The sequence below is a fragment of the Cebus imitator genome, unplaced genomic scaffold (assembly GCF_001604975.1).
Source record: "Cebus imitator isolate Cc_AM_T3 unplaced genomic scaffold, Cebus_imitator-1.0 Scaffold27, whole genome shotgun sequence".
Taxonomy (NCBI): Eukaryota; Metazoa; Chordata; class Mammalia; order Primates; family Cebidae; genus Cebus; species Cebus imitator.
In genome coordinates, this window is record NW_016107342.1 from 14,797,522 (window position 1) to 14,822,397 (window position 24,876).

Below are 24,876 nucleotides of genomic sequence, written 5' to 3' on the forward strand. Positions count from 1 at the left end.
CTTGAAAGATGAGTAGAAATTCTGTATGGAAAGGTGAGCAAGGGCATTATAAGATGAAGGAATAGCCCATGACATGTACAAAGACATGGAGACAGGTAATCAGAAGCAGGTTACAAGGAAACCTCAAGACTGGCCCATTTGCATGAATGGAAATCTGTGCAACAAACCCCCATCGCACCAATTGATCTAGGTAGCAAATCTGCACTTCTATCCTTGAACTTGAAAGGTAAAAATAAATAAATAAATAAATAAATTTTAAAAAAGAAAGCCCTGGGGAAGCTTGATATTAATGTTTCAATATTTTAGGTCAATTAATAAAAGCAGTGTCGACAAATTTTATGAATAATGTCATAGTCCCAAAAACTATGACACACAAGTTACAAATTAAAGATGTAAAAGGGCAATACAAATAGTAATAAGGTAAACAAAGAGAAATAATTTTGACTTTTTTCAAAAGTGGAAAGAATAGGAATGAAAATTGGGGTATGATGATGCTATTTTGAGCTTTTCTTTTCTAGACCTTAATGAATGTTTGGTGTTTGGCACATGTTCCCATCAATGTATAAATGTGGAAGGATCATATAAATGTGTGTGTGACCACAATTTTCAAGAAACAAATAACACCTGCATAGTGAAAGGTAAGGTTATAACCATTGCTGCAAATGCTGTTACAATTTTGTTATAAACATCTTATGGAGAAAGCTGTTTTAAATTTCATTTCAGCAATGGCTTCATTTCTGATAAAATGAAAACATTTCTAATTATGATTAATTTGGCCAGTTGGTTAGTTATTAATGAATTTAATCTTTGCTAATTTATGGAAATGACTATGAAATACATGGTTACTATTAAAATGACATGTGTTCAAAACAATTTTTCAGGAGGGGTAAAAGTTTAAAAGCCAGTGTGATAGAATGTAAAGTATCTCTCTTGATGGTCTGCTCTAAGGGAATATGAGAAATAATTATAACTCTGGGATAAAAATAAAAGGTTAAACATTAGCATTATAAGGAAAATGGAATTTTGAGTAAGGGTTTTAAAGGTTTTAAGATCTTGCTTACAAATTTAGAATTCCTACTTGTCAATATTATTTTTTAAAAAGATTAAATGATAGGCCAGCTGTGGTGGTTCTTGCCTGTAATTTCAGCACTTTGGGAGGCCGAGGTAGGCAGATAATGAGGTTTGGAGTTCACGACCAGCCCGACCAATATGGTGAAACCCCATCTCTACTGAAAATACAAAAATTAGCCATGCGTGGTGATGTGCGCCTAGGGTCAGGAGAATTGCTTGAACGTAGGAGGCGGAGGTTGTAGTGAGCTGAGATTGTGCCACTGCACTCCAGCCTGGGTGACAGAGCAAGACTCCATCTCTAAAAAAGAAAAAGGAAAACAAAAAGATTACATGATAAACTAGGGTTTGAAACTGTAGGTATAGATTTTAATATTCATATATTTTTGCTAAATAATATTGCAACTTCAATATTATTAGCTACAGGGTATGATCAGACATTATTATTATAATAAGATTGTTATTACACGAAGAAAACAGGATGATGTAATGGATCACCTGTGGGCTATAACATTAGATATACTTGGATTTAAATCCCAGCACAGCAACTTTCAGACTGTGTGACCTCAAGGAATTCACTAAAGTGTCTGAGCTCCAGTTCTTCATTTATGAAATGTGGATACTAATACCTGCTTTCCATAGTTGTAAGAAGTAGAGACAAACTGTGACAGGCTTAATGTGGTGTCTGACACATAATAATCATTCCCTAAGTGAAAGCTATTAATGTTACAGAGCTGAAAGGCACCTCATGGGATATTATTATTATTATTATTGTTTATTTGCAGAACTATATATGCAATCAATCTTCTCTTTAGGGCTTCATTAATATTTTAATTGATATTTTAAGAATTTGCCTTAGGGTTTTTCTTGTTAGTATAAAACTGACATTAGTATTCTATTGTAGATATCAAAAATTTAAGATAGAATGTTCCACTTAGCAGGATTCCAGATAATTTAGAGATTATAGAATTTTAATGTAATAAATACTGATATCTTTTTATGCTAAAAGTTAATAAGCATTTAAAATATACAAATACAGTTAGAGGAAGATTCTTTGTATCTTAATTTTTATTTCTTAGCCTAAAGTAATGATCTCTCAGGTGCATAAATTAAATACTCAGAAACTTTTGAAGCTTAATGAGTATACAACATAGCACCTGGATATTGACTATCAACACATTATAAGCTAGTGTATTGTGATTTATCAAATAATAATCTCTCTTCAGAGAAAGGACATCTGTATATACCTAACTTCTAGCCATAAAGAAAGGTTTACACTAAAAGTCTTATATCAATAATTATTGTAAATGTTTATATAAGTGGGTATCAGAAATCATAAGTCATGAAGACTAAAAGATAATATAAAGTTGGTTGATTTTTGAGGAAAAACTGTATTAAGAATAAAAGTTCAAGATATTAAAAGTACAATCATTGCTTTTAACATTAGTTGAAATTTACTTTATTTTTGTATTTTATTATAATAATCTCCAGGCTCTGAAGATCAAGTTCTCTACATTGCTAATGACACTGATATCCTGGGTTTTATATATCCATTCAACTACAGTGGCGATCATCAACAAATTTCTCATATTGAACATAATTCAAGAATAACAGGGATGGATGTATATTATCAAAGAGATATGATTATTTGGAGTACTCAGTTTAATCCAGGCGGAATTTTCTACAAAACGATCCATGGCAGAGAAAAAAGGCAAGCAAACAGTGGCTTGATTGTAAGTAAATACCATTGTATATTTGAACGTCCATACCTTTCCTCTACCTACTTTTTAAACAAAATTTATTATAATATCTAATCATAGTAACTAATTAATATATTCAATTATTCCCTCAATATCCTCCATATATAGATATAAAGTATTTCCCTACTCCTTTGTTCTCATAGCTGTACATGATTTATTTTAATTGCATGATTTTATGTTTTCGCTTTAATGTATTTGACTTGTATATAATGTAGAATGCTAATAAATGTTACCTAACATCTCCAGAACACCTTTTCATTTTATATGAAAAGATGCTTTACAATTATTATGAACATAAACTTTTTTATCATTAGATGAGATTGGGTAACATCATTTTATTTTGAAATTAGAAAGTAGTGTATTGCAGGGAAATTTGTTTCTCTTCTTACATTATCAGAAATATACTTCTACTCTAGGGTAGGGCATCAATTCAATAGTGTAACTATTTCTTCTGACTCCTGATAACTATATTTCAGGAAATATCCAGAAAAGAGAAATATTGTGCACTTGTGTATGATGGACATGTTGATAATAGTGGTTATTATTTTTGAGAAAAATAAATTGAAACGTGTTTATTTATGGTTGTAGATTATCCCTTTTTGTTTTAGGACATGTCAAGTTATTGTGTGTTCTATGTTTTTAAGTAACCTGAAAGGAAAATGACAGATAAATACTTATTTTTATAGGGCTTGACTTATTCCTATACAACCAAAAAGTCAATTGCTGTCCCAGCAGGATGTAATTGAAGCTTTGTATTTACAAGAATTCAGATATTCCTATCTAGGTGTCTTCACTACTTCTTCTGCTAGCATCTACCATAAAGACTTGAACTACATAAATCTATTTGATGCAAATCTGGAACATAGTTTAATTTTATCAGCAGGAGATGACTATATGCAGTTTTAAAATAAGCTATTTTAGCTTTCAAATTCAGGTTTGGATTAAATTAGATGAAACCTATGAGTAAAAATCTACGCATATCAGAATTGTTCAATTCCTATTCCCTCAAACACAATAGCTACTATTAACTTTCTTTGGCTCTAAAACAAAAATCTGCTTGTTGAAAACACTGCTTCTATGGTAACATGGCATCAGTTGTTAATGAATTAATAAAGACTATGTACTGTCAAAGAGATGATTATTTGGAGTGATTATGATTACTGGCCGAGTTTGAACCCTGTTGTTTACTGGCCTCTTCACTTCTTGGTACTCTCTATTTCAAGAGGTTCTAGTGAGGATTCAATTTACATATTAGTATATTAACTATATATTAAAATTAATTGTATATAATTATATGGAACTAATAACATACATTAGTTATCTGCATTTTACATACTAGTGTTTAACTTTCTGGGTACATAGGAAGTATTATTTAGATGCTTGCTATTAACAGTAGAATGATGCTGTTGATGGTGTTGACATTAATAATGATAATTAGCAAAATGTTCTCTGCTTCATATTATCACATTAAAATTATTTGCATTTTTTACATATCTGCATTTTATAATTGCTAAACATATATACATATTTAATTTTGACATAATTTTTCAGAGAAAGGTATTTGATTTTACTTAGTTTTGTGCTTTGGGGAAATTGGTTGCCCTTTAGTTCAGGGGTCTCCAACACCTAGGGCACAGACTAGTATCAGCCTGTGGCCTGCTAGGAACCTGGCATCACAGAAGAAGGTGAGCAGTTAGTTAGTAAGGGAGCATTACCATCTGAGCTCTGCCTCCTCTCAGATCAGTGGGGGCCTTCAATTTTCATAAGAGTGCAAGCCCTATTGTGAACTGCACATGCGAGGGATCTAGATTGCAGCACTCCTTATGAGAATCTAATCCCCCCACCCACCCCATTCATAGAAAAATTGTTTTCTTTCAAACTGGTCCCTGGTGCCAGAAAGGCTGGGGACCACTGTTCTAGTGAACAGAATTCACAAAATTTATTGTAGATTAGAAGCTAAATTCAGTTAATATTTGATAACTAGGTTTTTATTCTTATACACACAAATATATTTATGTATTTTATTCAAATATTATTTATTTATATGTGTTTATTTTTACATATTTTATTGAACTTTATTAATGTGTTATAGAATCTTTCATATTCAGTGACAAAGCTATTGATTAGACTTATTTGAATAGAATATAAAACTTTATTTACTCTTTTAATAATAGTGATAACTTGTGTTATATCATCCAGACTTCCTGTGTGTTGCTTCTGTTTACATCTCTCTATTTAAATCTGCCATGACTAACAGCATTCACAAAGAAGAAAAATGGGTAACTGTAGGAGTGCATTCTCCACTAAGGAGCCCATCATAACTAACTAAATGCTGTAATTATAAGTTTGGAACCTCTGAGCCATGAGTTTTACCACTGTAAGCCAAATTTCATTTAACAATTCTAACCAATACATTATTTTTAAAATACTTTAGGACTACACTGATAAATGCAACTATTTAACTTTGCTTTTGAATCTTTTTGTATTCCTGATATTTCAATATTATAAAGACAGACTAAATCTATTATTACCACCTTAATGAATAATGTGAATTGTAGAGCAATTAACTTCAAAGAAATATCACACCTCTGAGTCTCAGCTTACTCATCTGAAAACAACTATAATATCGAAGTACACAATTTCTACAACCCCTTTGAGATAATAAATATATTTGATTTCCAAAAGATATATGGCGTATTATATATCTATCCAATTATTATCTGGACAATTTGTGTTTATTCCTCTGAAATCTGTCTTATGTATTAATAATTGATTTTCTTTCTCATGAATTACTCTGCCATGTAAATACTTGTTCTTCTAAGAGTAACAGGCTAGTCATCCCTTAGTTTAATGAGCATGCAATCTAATTCATCTTCTAAGTTTTGACACAAATATTAAATAATACTGATTGAGACTTCCCCATCCCTTGAAAAATAAAACTCTGGATTTTTCCCTAGGCTTATTATGGCACATTGATTTCCATCTCTGAATCAATAGATAAGGGAGAGAAAAATACACAAATCAAGCTATGAATAGATTGGTTGTAACTCCATTATCAGTGAATCAAATGGAGGAATTTAGCCATGTGATAGCAGGGTATTTTAAAAGCATACTCTCAGATACAGAAAGTGTTCTAATAGTTCCATTTCCATAAAGAGTAGAAAACCTGTTGCCTCAAAAACTGGAAGAATATTATTCAGGAAACTAAATGTTAGCCGAAGTCCATTCCAAAAAAAAAGATAATTTTCCACATGATCCTGTTTCATTTTTGTGGAAATTGTGATGGGAATATTTTTGTATAATCTATGAAAATGGTTAGAGCACTGATAATTATTACAAATTAAAACTTCAAATGCAGACTAAGTTGTTTATAATTAGAAATACTTATGATTTTCTAATCCCTTGGACAAAAATAATGGATTTTTTTTCCTTTAAGAAAATAGATAATTTAAAACTTAAAAGAGTGTCATGATTTAATCTATACATAAGGCATAATGAGACTTCCTAATTTTAAATCCAGTACTCAGAACAGAGTATAAAGCAACAATATGCAACAATTGTACCTGCTTTTAAGCAATCTATCAGTTTCAGTATGAGATGCTATACAGAATAATATATGAGGGGAAGCACTATAAAGTGGGTTAATATTTGGAAAATGCAAATAACTTTAAAAGTACAGATTAAATTTTTACTACCAAAAACCTAAATATTCCTAAGCAAAACAAATGTTCAGATTTATCTGATCTATTTTAATTTGAAAAGTAAATATGAGATATCATTTTTTGGTATATTCTCATTTTTGTAAATAGAATGTTCAAGGTAGACATGCTTATTATTTTACTAGTTAATAATCATATATTTCTCTCAAAAAGTTGATTGGGCCATTTTGTTTTCCTGGAAAGCTTTTAGCAAAATATCTATTTAAGTTATTCTTGACAGTTTTCACTAGTTATAAACCTCATATCCAACATATGGATCTGTGTATATCAAACACACACACATACAAAAGCGCATAGGTGTGCATATGCACTCACAGGTAAGTGTGTGAGTGTGTGTTTACAAAAATTTTGGCAAAAACTTTAAAGTCTTGTTTTAGAACATTTGGGTACTGGTAAAAATTGATAGTCATCTGAGTTCATTTAAACCAGTCAACAACTACAATCATTTATTATGATTACGTGGAAAAAATCTAAAACTATCAGATTATTACGTCATTACCATTTAGTGGTATTATTATTGTTAATTGCACAAGATAGGCACTCAATAATACATATTGACTCAAGTGAATAATTCTGTATCAGTTATGATCTAGTCAAAATTTTGCTAAACAGGCAAAGAGATAGAAATTTGATACTTTGCTATAATGGATTTTTAGTTCCTTAATTAAATAATATTTACCCATTAACATGTACTAATGATAATTATATGAGTGTACAATTAACAATGCTGAAGAAATTATTAATCAAAATGCATCATTTTAATGGGAACCAGCCAAAATTCATGCATAAAGCTAATTTAAAGCCTGCTTTAAACTCATAAATAAATCAATACAGAAAATGCCAATTTTTAAAAATGTATTGAAGTAATTAAATAATGAACTATGAAAGAAAAATTCAGATATTTCAGGTCCCAAGATAAGATGAGCAAAGGCCAATTTGAAGAGAGGAGATTTGAGCTGAGACCTAAAAGATGAGAAAGAGGTAATGTTGTTGTATACATACATATGAGTCATGAGGGGACATGAATCATATATATATATATACACACACACATATATACACATGTATACACACACATATACGTGTATGTATATATATATGTTCATTGTTGATTCCTGTCCTTCTGTCATAACAATGACTTGAAGATTTTTATATTAAGCCTGTGGAAAATAGAGTAGTCATTAAATGAGATTACAGAAGCAGATCTGGGGAATATTTTGAGTTCATTTTGGGGCATACTAGTTTGAAGAGAGGTTTGAGCTGAGACCTAAAAGATGAGAAAGAAGTAATGTTTTTGTATTAATGTATAGATAAATTAGATAGATGCATGATAGAATAGATAGATAGATAGATATAGATAGATAGATAGATGATAGATAAATAGACAGATAGATAGATATGGCAACAATTCTTTTATGTAGAGAATGGCTTAGGTGAAGAGAAAAAGACAAGGAAGAAGATCACCTTGGAGGCTGTTGTGCTCCAAGTTAGAGATGATGATAAGTTGCACTATTGTAGTCTCAAAGGAAATACAAAGTGCTAGACAGATGTCGAACCAGAAAGTTTTGCACATAGATAAATATGGAGTTGTGAAAAGACTCTAGGCTGATAACTAAATTTTTGGATTACACAAATGTGGATACTGTTAAAGGTAAACCGTGGGTTTAGTGTTAATCATGTTAAGTCTGTGATTGCTTTAAAAGATCCAAGTAGGATATCAAGTACTCAATGGTGTATTCAAGGCTAGATCTTATATTTCTGGGCTACAGATACACATTAAAGAATAGCAGAATAGAGGAGATATATAAAACCATGAATCCAGAATAGATTACTGGCAAGGGTAGAGAGGAAGAAAAGAAGGACTGGAACCAAGCTGTCAAGCAAAATTAAAATGATAACAAGGAGTAGCCAATGCATTAAGGGAAAATAAGAAAATACAAAGTTACAAAAACTGAGAGAGGAGAGTATTTTGAGAAAGAGATTGGGGTTATAATTGTAGTGTACTTCTAAGAGATCAAGTGCATGAGGACAAAGAATTGTTCAACAAATTTGATGGCAGAGGTTAATTAGGGACCTTAGAAGTTTCGGGTACATGGAAGAGATGGAAGAGGCAGACATCAGAGAGAACATGTAGGTGTGATCTCCTACTCCTTTGGAAACATCTGGAGATATTTCTGAATGTTACAACCAGGAGAGTACTCCTGGCATCAAGTGGGTAGAGCCAGAAATGCTACTTAACACACTGCAATGGATACAATAGTCCCACAACTAAGGAACTATCCTGAGAAAAATGTTGACAGCAGTGGAATTGAGAAACCCTTCACCACAATATCAGCCTCTCCAGCCAAGCTTTCAGTAGATACTTTTAAAAATCATGTCCTATTAATGTAATAATAAGCCTATAACACGAAATGATTCTAAGGTGAATCAACAATGTAGTTATTATTTTATTGGTGTTTTAAAATTTCTTTTTATTCCTCACCCATTGATTCTCTTTTGCTTGCTCCTTTTCTTCATCCCTCTTCATAATAGAATACCCCAGTCTCAGACCTTAGTCCTCTACTCTCTTTCCTTACTTCCTTACTGAGCTCACGTAGTTTCATGGTTTAACATTTATCGACATGCTAACATAATTGGTATCAACTCCTGTCCAACTGCTTACTTCACTTTTCTTTTTAATCTATGAAAAATCTAGATACTAGCATGCCCCTAAATAAACTTCACATAGTATCCCCCAAATCCACTTCTATAATCTCATTTAATGACAACTCTATTTTCCACAAGTTTAAAATAAAGATTTTGGAGTCATTAGTTGTTGCTGATTCCTTTTCTTCTGTCATAATTTATAAATCAGGCAGTCTTGTTTAACACACCTTCAAGTTATGTCCAAGAGTTGGCTCTCTTATATTAGCTTTCCTGAAAGCACCTAGGTTTGAGCCAAATATCATTCTTTTGACTTAATTTAGTAGTCTCCTAATTCGTCTCCTTGCTGCACTTTTCACTCACAACCCAGCAGCCAGAATGCCAAAAAGTGAAAATGATCCTTTATACTGTGTTTCCTCAAAGTCCACAGCTCTCTTAATAGATAATCGATTAGTTCTGTACCATGCAATTTTTTAAATAAATTTACATACTCATACATCTAGACCATTTTTAGAAGCTTGATTAAGCTATAATTGTCAAAAAATAAACTACACATTCAAATATATACAGCATGTACAATTTCAAAAGTTTGACCATCACCACAATCCAACTAACGGACATACCTATGACCCCCAATTCTTTCTGTATGGTCACCTAATTCCCTTAGTAACCTATTCCCCCAGACCCTGCCCACTTCTCTCCCATTACCAGGAAACCACTGATTTGTTTTCTGTCATTATATATTAGTTTTCTCTTTATAGAATTTTATGGGCATAGTAAGTCTTTTTCACTCAGCACAATGATTGTGAGTATCATCCATGTTGTTGCATATATCAATAAGCCATTTTCTCTTTTGCTGAATAGTATACTGTTATGTGGATATACCACAGCTTGTTTGGCTATTTCCCCATTTATGAACTTACATACTTGTACATCACTAGGGTTTTTTCAATATGTAGTAGAATTGTTTCATGAAAAGTCATTTCTGATGTTCACTTTGTTCACTAGTTTTGAGACCTTGCTGTGTCAGCTAATTTTATCCATGTCTTTGTTGGTGGTGGTGGTGGTGTTTTGGATATGGAGTCTTGCCCTTTTGCCCAGACTGGTGTGCAATGGTGTGATCTCGGCTCACTGAAAACTCTGCGTTCTTAGCCTCACAAGTAGCTGGGATTACAGGCATCTGCCATCACACCCAACTAATGTTTGTGTTTTTAGTAGAGATGGGGTTTCACCATGTTGGCCAGGCTGGTCTCAAACTCCTGACCTTGTGATCTACCCACCTCAGACTCCAAAAGTGCTAGGATTATAGGCGTGAGCCATCACATCTAGCCATCTGTGTCATTTTTTTATGATTGTACTCATAGTATGTATATAATATCCTTCATTTAAATACTTATTTTTTGAGAAACGTAATTCGTTTGATTTTTTCTTGTCATTGCAAATAATGTCTTAGTAATCATCTTTAAGTGTTACAAATCCTGTATGAGGTAGTTCATTTTGTGAAGTGAAAACGTGAGATTAAAGAGTATTCAAACTTGATTTTAAATAAGTACTTTCAGATTGCCTTCGTAAGGACTACTTTTAAAAAATGATCAGCAATATATAAATACAAACTTTTCCTAATGCTATTGCCAAAACCAGCATTGCCATATCAATAAACTTTTGCCATTTGTTTTTGATGTGCATTTTCTACATTATTTGTGAGGTTTGAACACCTTTTCTTATGTTTTATTGACCATTCAAAATTTTGCTTCTTCCAAGGGTCTCGTTTTGATCTATGCTCATTTTTTCCTTAAAGTGTTTTGTTTTCCGTAAGATCTTATTATGCACTATTTATATACTATAAATACTGAGTTTTTGTTAGATATGCACCCCTACATGAAAACATTTCCTTCAAATGAATTTGCTTTGTTTCTGATGGTTTTTGCTATATAGAATATTTACTTTTTATGTAGTCTGATCTGACTGTCTTTTTCTTCAATGCTTCTAGACATCACATCATATTTAAGAAAGTCTTTATCCAGCACATGCACACACTTTCTATTCTTTCTTTTAATTCTTTTACTTAATATGTACCTTTCTGATGTATCTGAGTCTGTATATGGTTTGATATAGGGATTTAACTTCTACCTTAAATATTAAATAGTCTTTCATTTCTCTAATGATTGAGTAGGCATTTCTATTTTCCTGTGGTACTAAACTCTCAAAACATATGGGTGAGTCCCCATCTTATTCGTTTGATCTCTTTGTGGACCTGTGCACCGTTAACACATTTTAAAAATGTACTGTAGCATTATGGCATATCTCTCTATATAAACTCCACAGTTATATGTCTTCATTTAAAAAATTATTAGAAATTCTTTCATTTTATATTTCTAAAATAGGTTTAGAATATTATTAGAAGAAAAAACACATTAGAATTGGATTTATATTGCATTGCATTTCTAGATTAATTTGTGAGAAGTCACATCTATTATTAAATCACTATGACAGAGATCCTAATAATGAATCATTCTTGTGTTTGAAGGGTTATAGTATGTCATCCATAATTGGCCTTAACTGAATAGTGAATGTTTTTATAACCATAGTAAGAAATATATGGTTTTCCACGAAAGTTTAACTTCAATGATAACATTTTTTTTTTTTTGCTAGTTAAATATTGCCTAACAGGAAATGTTGGTATGTATCTTTCTCTCAAACCTTAAAGAATAAAGTTGTTGTATATACTATGAGAGTTGAAAGAAGAATTATAAATTCTATGTGGCAAAATGAATTCACAAATAAATATTTATATAATACTTATATAGCCTTACCAGCATCTATTTTTTGATGTTTTGATAATAGCCGTTCTAACTGGTGGGAGATGGTATCTCATTGTGGTTTTTGAGATTCCATATTTTGTCTGCCTCTGTCTCAGAAAAACCTAGATTAATCTTCCACGCTCTTCTCCCTGGAGTTCATTAAGTTTGTCTCCTCTGGTTTTGCTGTATCCACTTTTGAACCCAGGCCCAAACCATTCTCCACACCATAGCCAAAATATTCTTAAAACATTTATCTCATCATCATATGTTCCTAAGTAAGTCCTTCTACTGGATATCCATTAAAAAACTATTGGCTTACAAGCCTCTTAATGACTTTCAGCCCTGTCTCCCATCACATCCCTCCCCTTTCCTTACACAGCTGAAAACAAGCACATATATACCCCCAAACACAAGTTTTTGTTCCAGCCATACATAGACCATATTTCACTACCAAGAACGCAACTTTTTCTCTCCCCTTCAAAGTCATTTATGAGCTATTTATTCTGCCTTCCTTAATTTTTCCCAATTAACCAAAGCTCCTTTATTAAAAAGACACCATTTTTATTATTATACTAATTATCACCATTGAAAATGGTCTTGATCCTGTTGAAGCATCAGAGATTTCATCCCATATAATGTGTTTTCAGGTCTTCCAAAGGCCGTGAGTGACCAGTTGTTGTCATTTGAAGGGACATGCTCAAAGATGGAATAATGTTAATTTTATGCCTAGAAAGTAACCTACAGGGTGATCCCTTTATTATTCTGGGTTCTGTTTTGACTTGGAAATTTTATTGCCTATTTAGAGAGTAATGAAACACTAGGAAACTATAATGAAGCTGACAAGAAAATGATATATGAATCTCAGTGTTTCCTATATTTACACAGTACATGTGCACACACACACATATTCACAATCTGAATGAATTTGATGGATGAGAGACACTGAGGTATAAGAACACTATTTTTGTGTATATCACATACATCATATACATGCACATGTAGGCCTGCTACAAAGACTAACATTCCTGTTGATTCACAAGGAACATACCTAATGATTCTGGAAACACACTGTCATTTGCTTCTCTGACTCTTTTCTCTGTGTTTGTTGCTGTCTTCATCCTCTTTCTGAGAGATAACATAATTTATTTATTAAATTCAATTCCTTTTGGTTGCAAACCAATTATATAAAGAAGTTACGTAGGTAAGATAAATTATTGAAATAGGTTAGGCATAAGCATTGGGAACACAGGTGATAGAGACAAACTGAGCGCATCTAATTAAATGAGGGTGCAGCAGCTAATTGACTCTTCTATTCTGGAATGTTAGCCTGGTTTCCATATACCAAATTGAATAGTCTTAATTTAACAACAACAAAAAAAAACCTTTGAATAAGTAATATGGCATGTTAATTTTGAAAGTTAGAATCTACTTATTTCTTTTAAATTTTAACTTTAATTTCCTCCTCAACCAGTTGTTTTGATAGGTCTACTCCAACTCCAAATTATTTCTCAAATGTTATGCACATTTAAATTGTAATTTTCAGAGGTATCCTACTTCCATATTTCCAGGTCATTCACATATGAGAATGACCTGGAAATAAGGATGTAGAATAATACCAGAATGACCACCCAAACACCAACACATTATTCACTCACTCACTAATGCCCAAAAATGAACAATTGCCATAAGATACATATTTAAGACTATATGAAATGCAGACTTGTGCAGAATGGATAATATTTCAAACTATTACATAATTTACTGTTTAGAAGATAGAGATGTTCACAGATCATCTAATCCAAAGTCTTTATTTTATACACCATATCATATAGAAAGAAACCAGGACTAAGATTTAAATCGAGTTCTACTGATTCCAAATTTAATGTGCTTTCTAATATTCCTTGATATCTTTGTTTTTCTGATAGTGTGAATAAAGGTTTAGAAAGGCAGTCTTTCATTTTATGGAGGGCAGCGGCCAATCAGAAATAAAGGTTAAAGAACACTGAAGAGGCTAAAAAAAATGAGTAACAAAATCACATATATTACTGAGACTTTAATTCAAACACAAATTTGGTCTTTTTCAAAAATCATCGGAGAATTATGTCTGAGGCTTCTTTTTCATCTGATAGGAGTTTATTTCAAGTTGACATGGTTCTAATGTAGATCATTGCAACCTTAAAGTTACTCAGATCCATTGTTAGTATAAATCATAAATAGAAGCTAAAGTTTTCATCTCTGCAGTAGCGTTTTTAATCTTGTACACATTGTGTCTCTAAATATAACTTTTATTTGGTTCTTTAGGATTTCTTCACTGCTTTATCAGCTCCTTGACATGTGAAATATCTGGATTTTTAATAACTTTACTAAGTCAATAGAAGTTAGTAATATTTAGAATTTATGGAGTCATTATTTTACTTTCACTCCTTGGAAGTGAGTCTGATTCATACTCAAAGAGGAGTAAAATGTAAATAGGCTTTTCATTTAGTATAATATCACACAGATACACACACACACAATTTCTTGAGAGTGATTTTACATCTTTGTTTTAATAGAATTCCATTGGGAGACAATTAACTTTAATAAAATGAGTCAAATTTTCTATTTTTGGATGTACACCAAGATGAAAAAAAAGCACAAATAAATAAAACATGTGACATCACCTCAATTTATCCTTGTGCTAGCTAAATTTTCTTAAAGTATATTGCTAACTATAAGCAATTTATTTAAATAGACAGCAGTATTTTTATGGCTCAAATGCTTGAACTCCCCTGTCACAGGTTTTTCTTTTCTCCTGTTTTGAAACAAATGTCTTTAGTGACTTACATCTTCAGTTTATTGAAGCTGGAATTGTGGCAGATACCTTACAATCTACGCCTATAAAGGATTAGTAAATTAAACTAGTAAACTTTAATTTTGTTACAATCAATCTGTCACTTTTTTGGTAAGGTGTAAGGGTTTCATTCATTTGACTAATACATTCCTGCAAAGAAGAATGCCTCGGGTCTCAAAACTGGCTGTATATTTAGAGAGTTTATTAGAAAAGAAATCACTTGTCTGAAGAAAGCAGTCAAAATGTGTCTTCCACTCCATGCAATAAGATGAGAAATGCCTTTTGTTGTCAGGAAAGCTGCATGCTTCTCCAGTCTCTCAAACAGGACACATTTAATTAGTGTCTCTATTTCATGGGTGCGCCTGTCTAGTGAACTAGCCAATGGAGCAAATGAAAGTTTTATACTTTCTTCTTTCCAGTGTACTATGTTTGTTTCGTTTCATGATTTTTGAAGACAGGTAGCTTAGCTCTTCTGTTCTGTTTTCCCATGTCAGTCTTCATTTCCACTCTCAGAATCTCAGTGTACTTTTCCTGTGTTTTATCATTTTTTTGTGTTTACCTGATTGATTTTGGTACCTCCTTTAAATAAACTGTGTGATCATAATATCAAGATCCAACAGGGATTTCTGCCTTTCATCCTTCAGTGAACATCCATTCAATATAAGGCTTCTTTTTATGTGGTTAATATTATTCAAAATTCTGGTTAAGATGTGAGTGGTAAAGATTATTTCATTTCCTTAAAACTCAGTACAAAGGGTGATTTTCTAATTTGACCATAGGTTGAGAGTAGGTTAATAATGTTGCTACCTTCTGGTGATAGTGGTCGTCTTCTTCCTCCTCCGCTCCTTTCTTCCCTCTTCCTCCTTGCTGTCCTTTGTTTTGTTTTGTTATACCCTTTTTAGTGTTGCAAATCAGTAAATATTTAGTATAATATGAGTCAGTGAGGATGAACACCTGGTAACATCTTCACCTTCTGTTATCATTCTTTGAGAATCATCTTTCATTTATGATATCGTAACTTTAGGTTGAATTAATTGCATGTGCCTATTCTTTACCCCATATTCTAACTACTTTAAGTTGTTACTGGAATGACATTAGGGATTCCTTGTTTTAAGAGCAGGAGAATAAATGTATATATTAAATGACTCTGCAAGTCATCAATATCTCTTGTATGTACAATGAAAATAAGATTTTTCTTACTTTTTCTAATCTATGTTCTTTGCCCTAGAAATGTGATCTAAATTTATGCTTCTACAATTCACCATTAGTAAAATCTTCACCAGCCTGTTAAACTGAAAAAGTATCACTAAATCAAACTTCTGAGTGCTCTGCGAACATTAGGAAACTGGGTTATTAATTGTCATCAGTCTAGGTTTAGAAGTCCAAAATTGAAGGATGATCAGATTTTTTTTTAATTGTACTTTAGGTTCTGGTGTACATGTGCAGATCAAGCAGGGTTGTTGCATAGGTACATACATGGCAAAGTGGTTTGCTGCTGAATTTTTTTAGAATGAATAGAATGAAATAAAAATACTAAATTCAATGAAAGTGGAGCTTGCATGAAATATGACATATTTTTTCGAAGATACCATAAGGATTGAAAATCAGGTGTATACATTTACATCTTTCAAACAGAAAATAGATAACTTTTTTATGCTCAATCAGACAAAGGGCATTATAAGTTTTGTGTCATAAACGTTTGTTCTACTATTGTTAGAAAATAACACATATGCTTCAACAGGCTTAACACACCTTATAATGGTAATTTTTCCCATTATCTTTCATGTTTGTAAATTTATGATTCACGCTGACATGCACATGCCATTTGTTGATATATTTACTTTCAAATGATGACAGGTTGAAAATAAAAATACAGTTAACTTTAATCATTCTGGAACATATGAAAATGATTTTTTGGTTTGGCTAGGACAAATATTTATATTCTAAACATCTATGAACATTATATGAAATTTCTAGAGCAGGCTGTATTGCATAGTGCTTTATATTTAATTCAAATAACTCAGATATCACTGGGCATATGGATAACATTTATTGTTAAAGTTGAAAAATAGGGTTCTAAAACATTTTGTATTTTCAGATTTAAAACCCAATAGGTTGAAGAACTGATAATAAAGGGCATTAAAAATTGTCTATGGATTCTGTGTTCAATTTAAGCCATATTTTCCTTGTTTGAGATCCCAGTAACCATACAGCAGACAGTGATTTGGTGTCTCATGTTCTTTTTGAGATGTTCAGTTTCTTTTCTTTTAATCCAAGTTCACTGATTGATAATATTCAATCCTCCAAACCCACACACAAAGCTTTCATGTGTTAAAAACTCATATTTCCACTGCTTCCCAGGTCTTAGAGATGCTATTACATATTGTTTACACATCTAGTTGTAATCACCTTCAAATAATTGTTTCTACTCTTGCCATAATACCCCTGGTATTACCTTCTCACTTTTGGTTATGCACAATAAACCTGGCCATGTCAAATTAATTACTACACTAGTTCCTGCTTATAGAGATCAAGTTAATTGAAGGACACAGACATAAGTTATTTTCCTTGTTGTCTAGTCTCAATGAATTCTGTTACCTTTGTCTCACAGTAATTCAATAAAACAAAATGTTAAGGTAATCCAACCTATTAAATGTAAGATAAATAACAGATATTATGACTTTCCTCAAAAGTTGTTAAAATATACTATTTCCATAAATGTGTCTAGTTGTGCTAATCTTTTTTTCAATTGTAAAACAAAATTACATGTAGAGAGGATGTAGAGCACCCGAGTTTTTCTTACATTGCTGAAAAGAGTGTACATTGCTACAAATTTTGAAAACATTTTCTAGCAGTATCCTATTAAGCTAAATGTGTGTAAACTTGAAGACACTAATTCTATTCCTTGGTAAATACCCAGTGGAATTGAGTGGTTGTCTCCACCAAAAAAAAAAATATGCTAAAATATCCACAACATTAGTTGTAATGGCCTAAAAGTGTAACCAGTCCAAGTGGATATCATCAGTAGAACAGTAAACAAATACTACTGAGCAATGAAAAGATTACAAATGGACATATATGAAATAAGGATACATTTCACAGTCTGATGTTAAACAAACGAATTCTGGAATGGAAGATTATAATTATTTTTTACATTGGTTTGTTTGAGCTAATCTATGGTGTTAGATATCAGAATTATGGTTGCTCTAAGGAAAATATCCACTGCAAGAAGTCACGGGTGAACCTCCCATAGTTCTGGAAATATTTCAACCGAGTGCAATCTAGTTCAACTCCAGGGGTCTGTACAGTTAAGATTCATGCTGATATACATCTACAAAGATTGAAAATAGCATTAAGTACCTTTTTTGACATCTGTGTAATGACTAACACAAGACTATGTTCTTATAATTCCCCTGTAACTTCAATGTGAAGACACAGAAAACTCTGCTAATTTCCTTTTGAAATACCATTTTGTGTTGTTTTGTTTCCTTGTAGTGTCCTGAATTTAAAAGGCCCAGGGACATTGCAGTTGACTGGGTGGCTGGAAACATTTACTGGACTGATCATTCTAGAATGCACTGGTTCAGTTACTACACTACTCACTGGACCAGTCTGAGGTACTCTATCAATGTAGGGCAGCTGAATGGCCCCAACTGCACCAGACTCTTAACAAATATGGCTGGAGAACCCTATGCCATTGCTGTAAATCCTAAAAGAGGGTAGGTTAATGGCTTAGTATTTCTATGTCTTGATAATGAATATCTTTTATAGAAAATGTGCTCTGTAGACTTTGTCTCTGTAATGAGTGTTCAATGTATAATAGTGTCGCATGACTTTTAAAAATCCTTTTACTACTCCTTTGTACCAAAGCATGTCCTTTTCATACCAAATGATGACACAAAATATATTTTTCCTGAAATATTGCTGTATTATGCATTCATTGTACGTGTGTATCTGTGCATGCTTATATGTATGTATTGTAGAACAATGAGCCTGGTGTGATAAACATATAACCTATGTTTTTAATCTAAAATTGAATTATCAAAATATTAATCATAATATCAAGCATAGTATGTGTAGAGTACTAACATTTTTGGCTATTTGTGGTAATAAAAGATGAAGATATATACCTATACAAACAAATTTAAAGACTGCATCACAAACATTTCCGTTTTTTAGTTAGAGATGTAAACCTACAAGCAATGACCAAAAAAGAAATAGAAAATGTTAACTAAAACTCTTAATCATCCATAAAGTGGATCAATAACTCCTTAGTAAAAAGTGACAATTTATACTTCATTATTATAATTATGCGATCTTCTCAATTAAAGAATAATTTCTGCTTGAGAAAATAATTACTTCTCTATAAAAAAAATAGCATGTTCATACAGCATCCATAATAAAATGACTATTCTGTTGAAACAAAAGGGAATTTCATGTGATGGAAATATTTCTCTCTGGGTTCTAATGAAATTTTTAAAATTGAATTTTGGATATTAAATAACGACCTATGGTACAACATAGTATACAGTAATTTTCAAATTTTAGTGGTATAGGCAAGAATTTGTTTAAAATGTTGATTCCCCTGGCTGTTTATTGGAGGTTCTCATTTTGTGTGTTTTGAGTTGGAGCCAGAAATCTACTTTTTAAGAGACCCTGGGGGTGATTCTGAAGAGCCACTGCTTTGGGGAGCAGAGTCGGGTTATAGCAGCACCATCATCAGGCTAACCTCTTTGACCTGCTGTCTTCAGGATGATGTACTGGACTGTTGTTGGGGACCACTCTCACATAGAAGAAGCAGCCATGGACGGTACACTGAGAAGGATTTTAGTACAAAACAACTTACAGAGACCCACAGGTATGATTTCTGACACATGTTAAATATGAAGCAGGCTTCTAAATATATTTCTGTTAACAGTTACTTCTAATTTTGTTGGTATCATAAGTATTTTTACAAGCAGATAAAATGACTTATAGTATGATTTTACGAAGTTATTTGCATTTCATGACCTAGTCTCTCAACTTGAAAATCAGGTCCTTATACTGTCAGTTATATTATATAAATATTATTTGAAACTTGCCTAAGTTGTAGGGCTATTTGTCGGATTTCACAGGCCTGAAATGTTGACAGTTTATGGAGATCCATTAGGGTATTTTTACATATGTATGTAAATGAAGTTGGGATATTTGGAAAAATTTCTAGAGGATGAGAGATGAAATGAACAAATAGGTGGCTAAATATAAATACTTTATGTGAAGGACAGGTGTGATGATGTTTTGCCTTTTCATTCAGAGCTCTTTTCGATTTGGCTTTAATCTCCCAGGCTGACTTGCCATTTACGCTGCTACTCCAAACCCTGTGTGTTCTCAGGACTGCCTAGGAGTTCAGATCTTTTCTGTCTCCATGGTCTTTTTCCCACGCCATTTTTCTCCCAGCTCCCCCATCTAGAATGTCCTTCAAAACCTTCTCTACCTAGCTGAATCTTTCTCATCTTGTACATCTAACTTTAGTACTTCTTCACTAAAACATTTTCAGACAACAGGAGCCTCAGGGGCTCTGTGCCACCCACCTTCCACTGACTACACCTCCACAAAAGGACATAGTGCATTGTTTATAGTACATATTATCTAATAATTATGCATTGTAATATATTTTCTAGTTTAAATTATTTATATTTAGTGCTTATGTTCTTATTAATTGTTAATATGTTTTATGACTTTCCATGCATTTAGATTGCATTTATTCTTTATGAGAAGAAGCCATATTTGAAATTTAGTCTGTTAACATAAATCTGTTTCCATCCCATGCTCATTAACAAATGTGCCAGAAATTGTTTCAAATGCTAAAGGAACAATGGGAAGCAAGTTCTAACCTTCATGAAATCTATATTCCTATAGAGGATAGAATATGTATTTATATATACTGTCACATTTTTATGTGTGCTATACAAAAAACCATAGTGAAAGGTGGGCTGTCAGTGAAAGCACTATTTTAGTTTTGATGATCAGAGAAGTCATCTATAGAAGGGTGATATTGAAAGGCCTAAAAAAAAGAGAAGTAGCAAGCGATATGAAGTGTGAGGAAAGTGCTTGTTAAGAAAAGAGAATAGTCAGCTCTGAGTAAGAAATTAGCTTAGCATGAAAACAGCAAGAAAGTTAGTATGCCTAGAAGCATATGAACAATTCAGGAGACTGGAAGATATGAGGATAGCAAGGTGACTAGGGCCCTCAAATGCAAAACTGGATTCTATTCTAGTTTTAAAGAGAGGTTTTTGAGGGTATTGGCAAGGTGAGTGGCATAATCTCAAACAGTTTCCATTTTAAAAATACTTCTTTGGTGTTAACATTTCACATAATCATATTAATAGTATATAGAGCTTGTTTTTATTTTAAAGAATGACACTGGCAGCAATTTGTAGTATTACCTGTAGGATGGTACTTAGGAGGGTGCCTAAGGTGAGGATTCTTGTAAAAGTCATTTATGAAGGAAGTGCTATGCAGAAGAAAGCTGTAAAAGATAGAGAGGAGGGGAAGGAATCCAGTAAACTGTGTTTCAGGTGAAGTCTAGTCTATGGTTATGTTTGGAACTTAAATTTATGACAGGCAAGGTCATCTGCTTTATATATAACACGTCAGTCATTAATTGGCCTTGGGGCTGTGATGTTCCAAGCAAAGCTGCTTCAATCAGTTAAGCACGATTATCTGGAGAAGGAGAATATGCCTGAGTTCTCATTGCAAAAGCACCAATGTGAAATTGGGTACTCCTGTTTAGCAAAGGAGATCTGCACAGGTACAACAGCATCTCCAACACTGGTCCTGGTGACAGATGCATGGATTTGACATCTTCCATGTTTTACTCATTTACCCATTCAGCTCAGCAACTCTTATGGGTACCTTAGTGATGAACATGACACAGTTCTTTTTCTCACAAAGTTTACATTCGAGAATGAAAAAAATAAGGCATGTGCAGAAGTAAGTGTCGTTTTTGCAAAGGGTGAGAATTGTTTCATGTTTTATAATATCAGTGATTAGAGGTGAGAAAGATAATCCCCAATACAGAAAAACTATGTGAAAAGTGACATTTGAGTAAGTATTTGAAGAATGGACAGGTATTTTTAGAAAGCTCTTGTTTGGGGTCAAATACACCTGGTTTTTAATCTCAGTGGATTATTTATTAGCTGTGAGATCTCATACATGAACATATTTCTTTCAAACTTTTGCTTTATCAAAATAGAAAAGCAAAAGGTTGACTGAACATGGTGGTTCATGCCTGTAATCCCAGCACTTTGGGAGGCCAAGTCAGGTGGATCACCTGAGGTCAGGAGTTTGAGACCACCCTGGCCAACATGGTGAAATCCTGTCTCTACTAAAAATACAAGAAAATTAGCTGGGCATGGTGGCGGGCACCTGTAATCCCAGCTGTTTGGTAGACTGAGGCATGAGAATCGCTTGAACCCAGGAGGCAGAGGTTGCAGTGAGGTGAGATCCCATCATTACACTGACACCTGAGTAACAAGAGTGACACTCCCTTTAAAAAAAGATAACAATAACTAACTTAAAATACCAGATACATGAAATAATATAGTCCTCTGAGCCAGGGGCTCTAGTGTAGAGCACATGGTTGCCCTGCTGATGTCAGAAATCATGGCACATCTAGAAGGGCACAAATTGGGTGATATAACATGTGAGAATAGAAGACCTTAAGTGCCAAGGGACTTCAATATAACTTTTTAGCCAATATTGAGCCATTGTATAATTTTGATTTAAAAAGTGAGTCAAATAATATGTGCCTTCACATGACATGCATTATTATTGTTATTGGGCACCATATAAGACACAATAAATATAATATATGTTCTGTTTCAATCAAGTATGTGGCAGTTGAATAACCAGCTCTATGAGAGCAGGAACATGAACTCTTTTTACTGATGATAATGGCTTCAAGGTCCATCCATGTCCCTGAAAAGTACATAATCTCATTCCTTTTTATGACTGCATAGTATTGCACAGTGTACATGTACCGCATTTTCTTTATGCAGTCTATCATTGATGGGCATTTGGGTTGATTCCAATTCCTTTGCTATTGTGAACAGTGCTGCAATGAATATATGCATGTGGGTATCTTTATGATAGAATTATTTATGTTCTTTTGGGTATATACCCAGCAATGGGATTGCTGGGTCAAATAGTATTTCTGATTCTAGGCGTTTGAGGAATTGCCACACTGTTTCCCACAATGGTTGAACTAATTTACATTCCAACCAACAGTGTAAAGTTGTTCCTATTTCTCCACAGCCTCATCAACATCTATTGTTTCTTGACTTTTTAATAATTGCCATTCTGACTAATGTGAGATTCTATCCCACTGTTCTCCTGATTTGCATTTCTCCAATAATAGTGCTGTTGAGCTTTTTTTCATATGTTTGTTGGCCACATGCATGTCTTCTTTTGAAAAGTGCCTGTTCATGTCTTTTGCCTACTTTTTACTGAGGTTGTTTTTTTTCTTGTAAATTTAAGTTCCTTGTAGATTCTGAATTTATACCTTTGTCACATGGGTAGATTGCAAAAATTTTTTCCCATTCTGTAGGTTGTCTGTTCACTCTGATAATTTCTTTTGCTGTGCAGAAACACTATAGCTAAATTAGTTCACATTTGTTATTTTTTTTATTTTGTTACAATTGCTTTTGGCATCGTTATCATGAACTCTTTGCCTGTGCCTATGTCCTGAATAGTATTTCCTAAGTTTTCTTCTAGGATGTTTATAGATTTAGGTTTCCCATTTAAGTCTTTAATCCATCTTAAGTTAATTTTATATAAGATGTAAGGAAGTGATCCAGTTTCAATTTTTTGCACATGGCTATCCAGTTCTCCTAGCACTATTTGTTAAATATGAACTCCTTTCCCCATTGCTTGTTTTTGTCAGGTTTGTTGAAAATCAGATGGTTTTAAATGTGCAATCTTATTTCTGAGTTCTCTCTTTGTATTGGTCTATGTGTCTGTTTTTGTACCAGTACCATGGTGTTTTGGTTACTGTAGCTTTGTAGCATAGTTTGAAGTCAGGTAATGTGATGCCTTCAGCTTTGTTCTTTTTGCTTAGGATTATCTAAGCTATATGGGCTCTTTTTTTGGTTCCATATTATTATTATTATTATTATTACTATTATTTTTGAAACAGAGTCTTGCACCATTACTCAGGCTGGAATGCAGTGGCACAATTCTGGTTCATTGCAGCCTCTGCCTTCTGGGTTCAAGCAGTTCTCCTGCCTCAACCTCCCAAGTAGATGGGATTAGGGGCACCCACTACAATGCCCAGCTAGTTTTTGTATTTTTAGTAGAGACAGGGTTTCACCATGTTGGCCAGGCTGGTCTTGAACCCTAAATCTCAAGTGATAAACCTGCTTCAGCTTCTCAAAGTTCTGGGATTATAGATGTGAGCCACCATACATGGCCCCCATGAATCTTAAAGTAGTTTTTTTTGTTTGTTTGTTTTTCCTAGTTCAGTGAAAGATGTCAATGGTAGTTTAATTGGAATAGCATTACATTTATAAATTACTTTGGGTAGTATAGACATTTTCACAATATTTATTATTTTTATCCATGAGCATGGTGTGTTTTTTCAACTCTTTGGGTTTTCTCTGATTTATTTGAGAAGTGGTTTGTAGTTGTCCTTGAATCGGTCCTTCACTTCTCTTGTTTTTCTTTTTTTTTTCCCCCATTTATTTATTTTATTGCATTTTAGGTTTTGGGGTGGGGTACATGTGAAGAACATGCAAGATTGTTGCATAGGTACACATGTGGCAGTGTGATTTGCTGCCTTCCTCCCCATCACCTACCTCTGGCATCTCTCCCCTTGCTATCTCTCCCCAGCTCTGCACCCCCCACCATCCCTCCCCTATTTCCCCCCAACTGACCCCACTGTGTAGTGCTCCCCTCCCTGTGTCCATGTGTTCTCATCGTTCAACACCCGCCTATTAGTGAGAACATGCGGTGTTTGACCTTTTGCTCTTCTGTCAGTTTGCTGAGAATGATGGTTTCCAGGTTCATCCATGTCCCTA

The 24,876-nt window shown here is 33.2% G+C and overlaps 1 protein-coding gene across 3 annotated transcripts in view; it reads left to right on the forward strand.

The window, feature by feature from the left end:
• Positions 1–24,876, forward strand: part of LRP1B (LDL receptor related protein 1B) — a 1,911,091-nt gene that overhangs the window by 1,783,577 nt on the left and 102,638 nt on the right. For 2 of the 3 annotated variants that reach the window (XM_017523186.2, XM_037736613.1), the window contains exons 76-79: positions 519–638; positions 2,560–2,801; positions 18,317–18,540; positions 19,573–19,679. In XM_017523186.2, coding sequence (XP_017378675.1) covers positions 519–638; positions 2,560–2,801; positions 18,317–18,540; positions 19,573–19,679 — 693 coding nt within the window. Of the gene's footprint in view, positions 1–518; positions 639–2,559; positions 2,802–18,316; positions 18,541–19,572; positions 19,680–24,876 lie in introns of those variants that run through there. The other variant, XM_037736614.1, reaches the window with a different exon arrangement.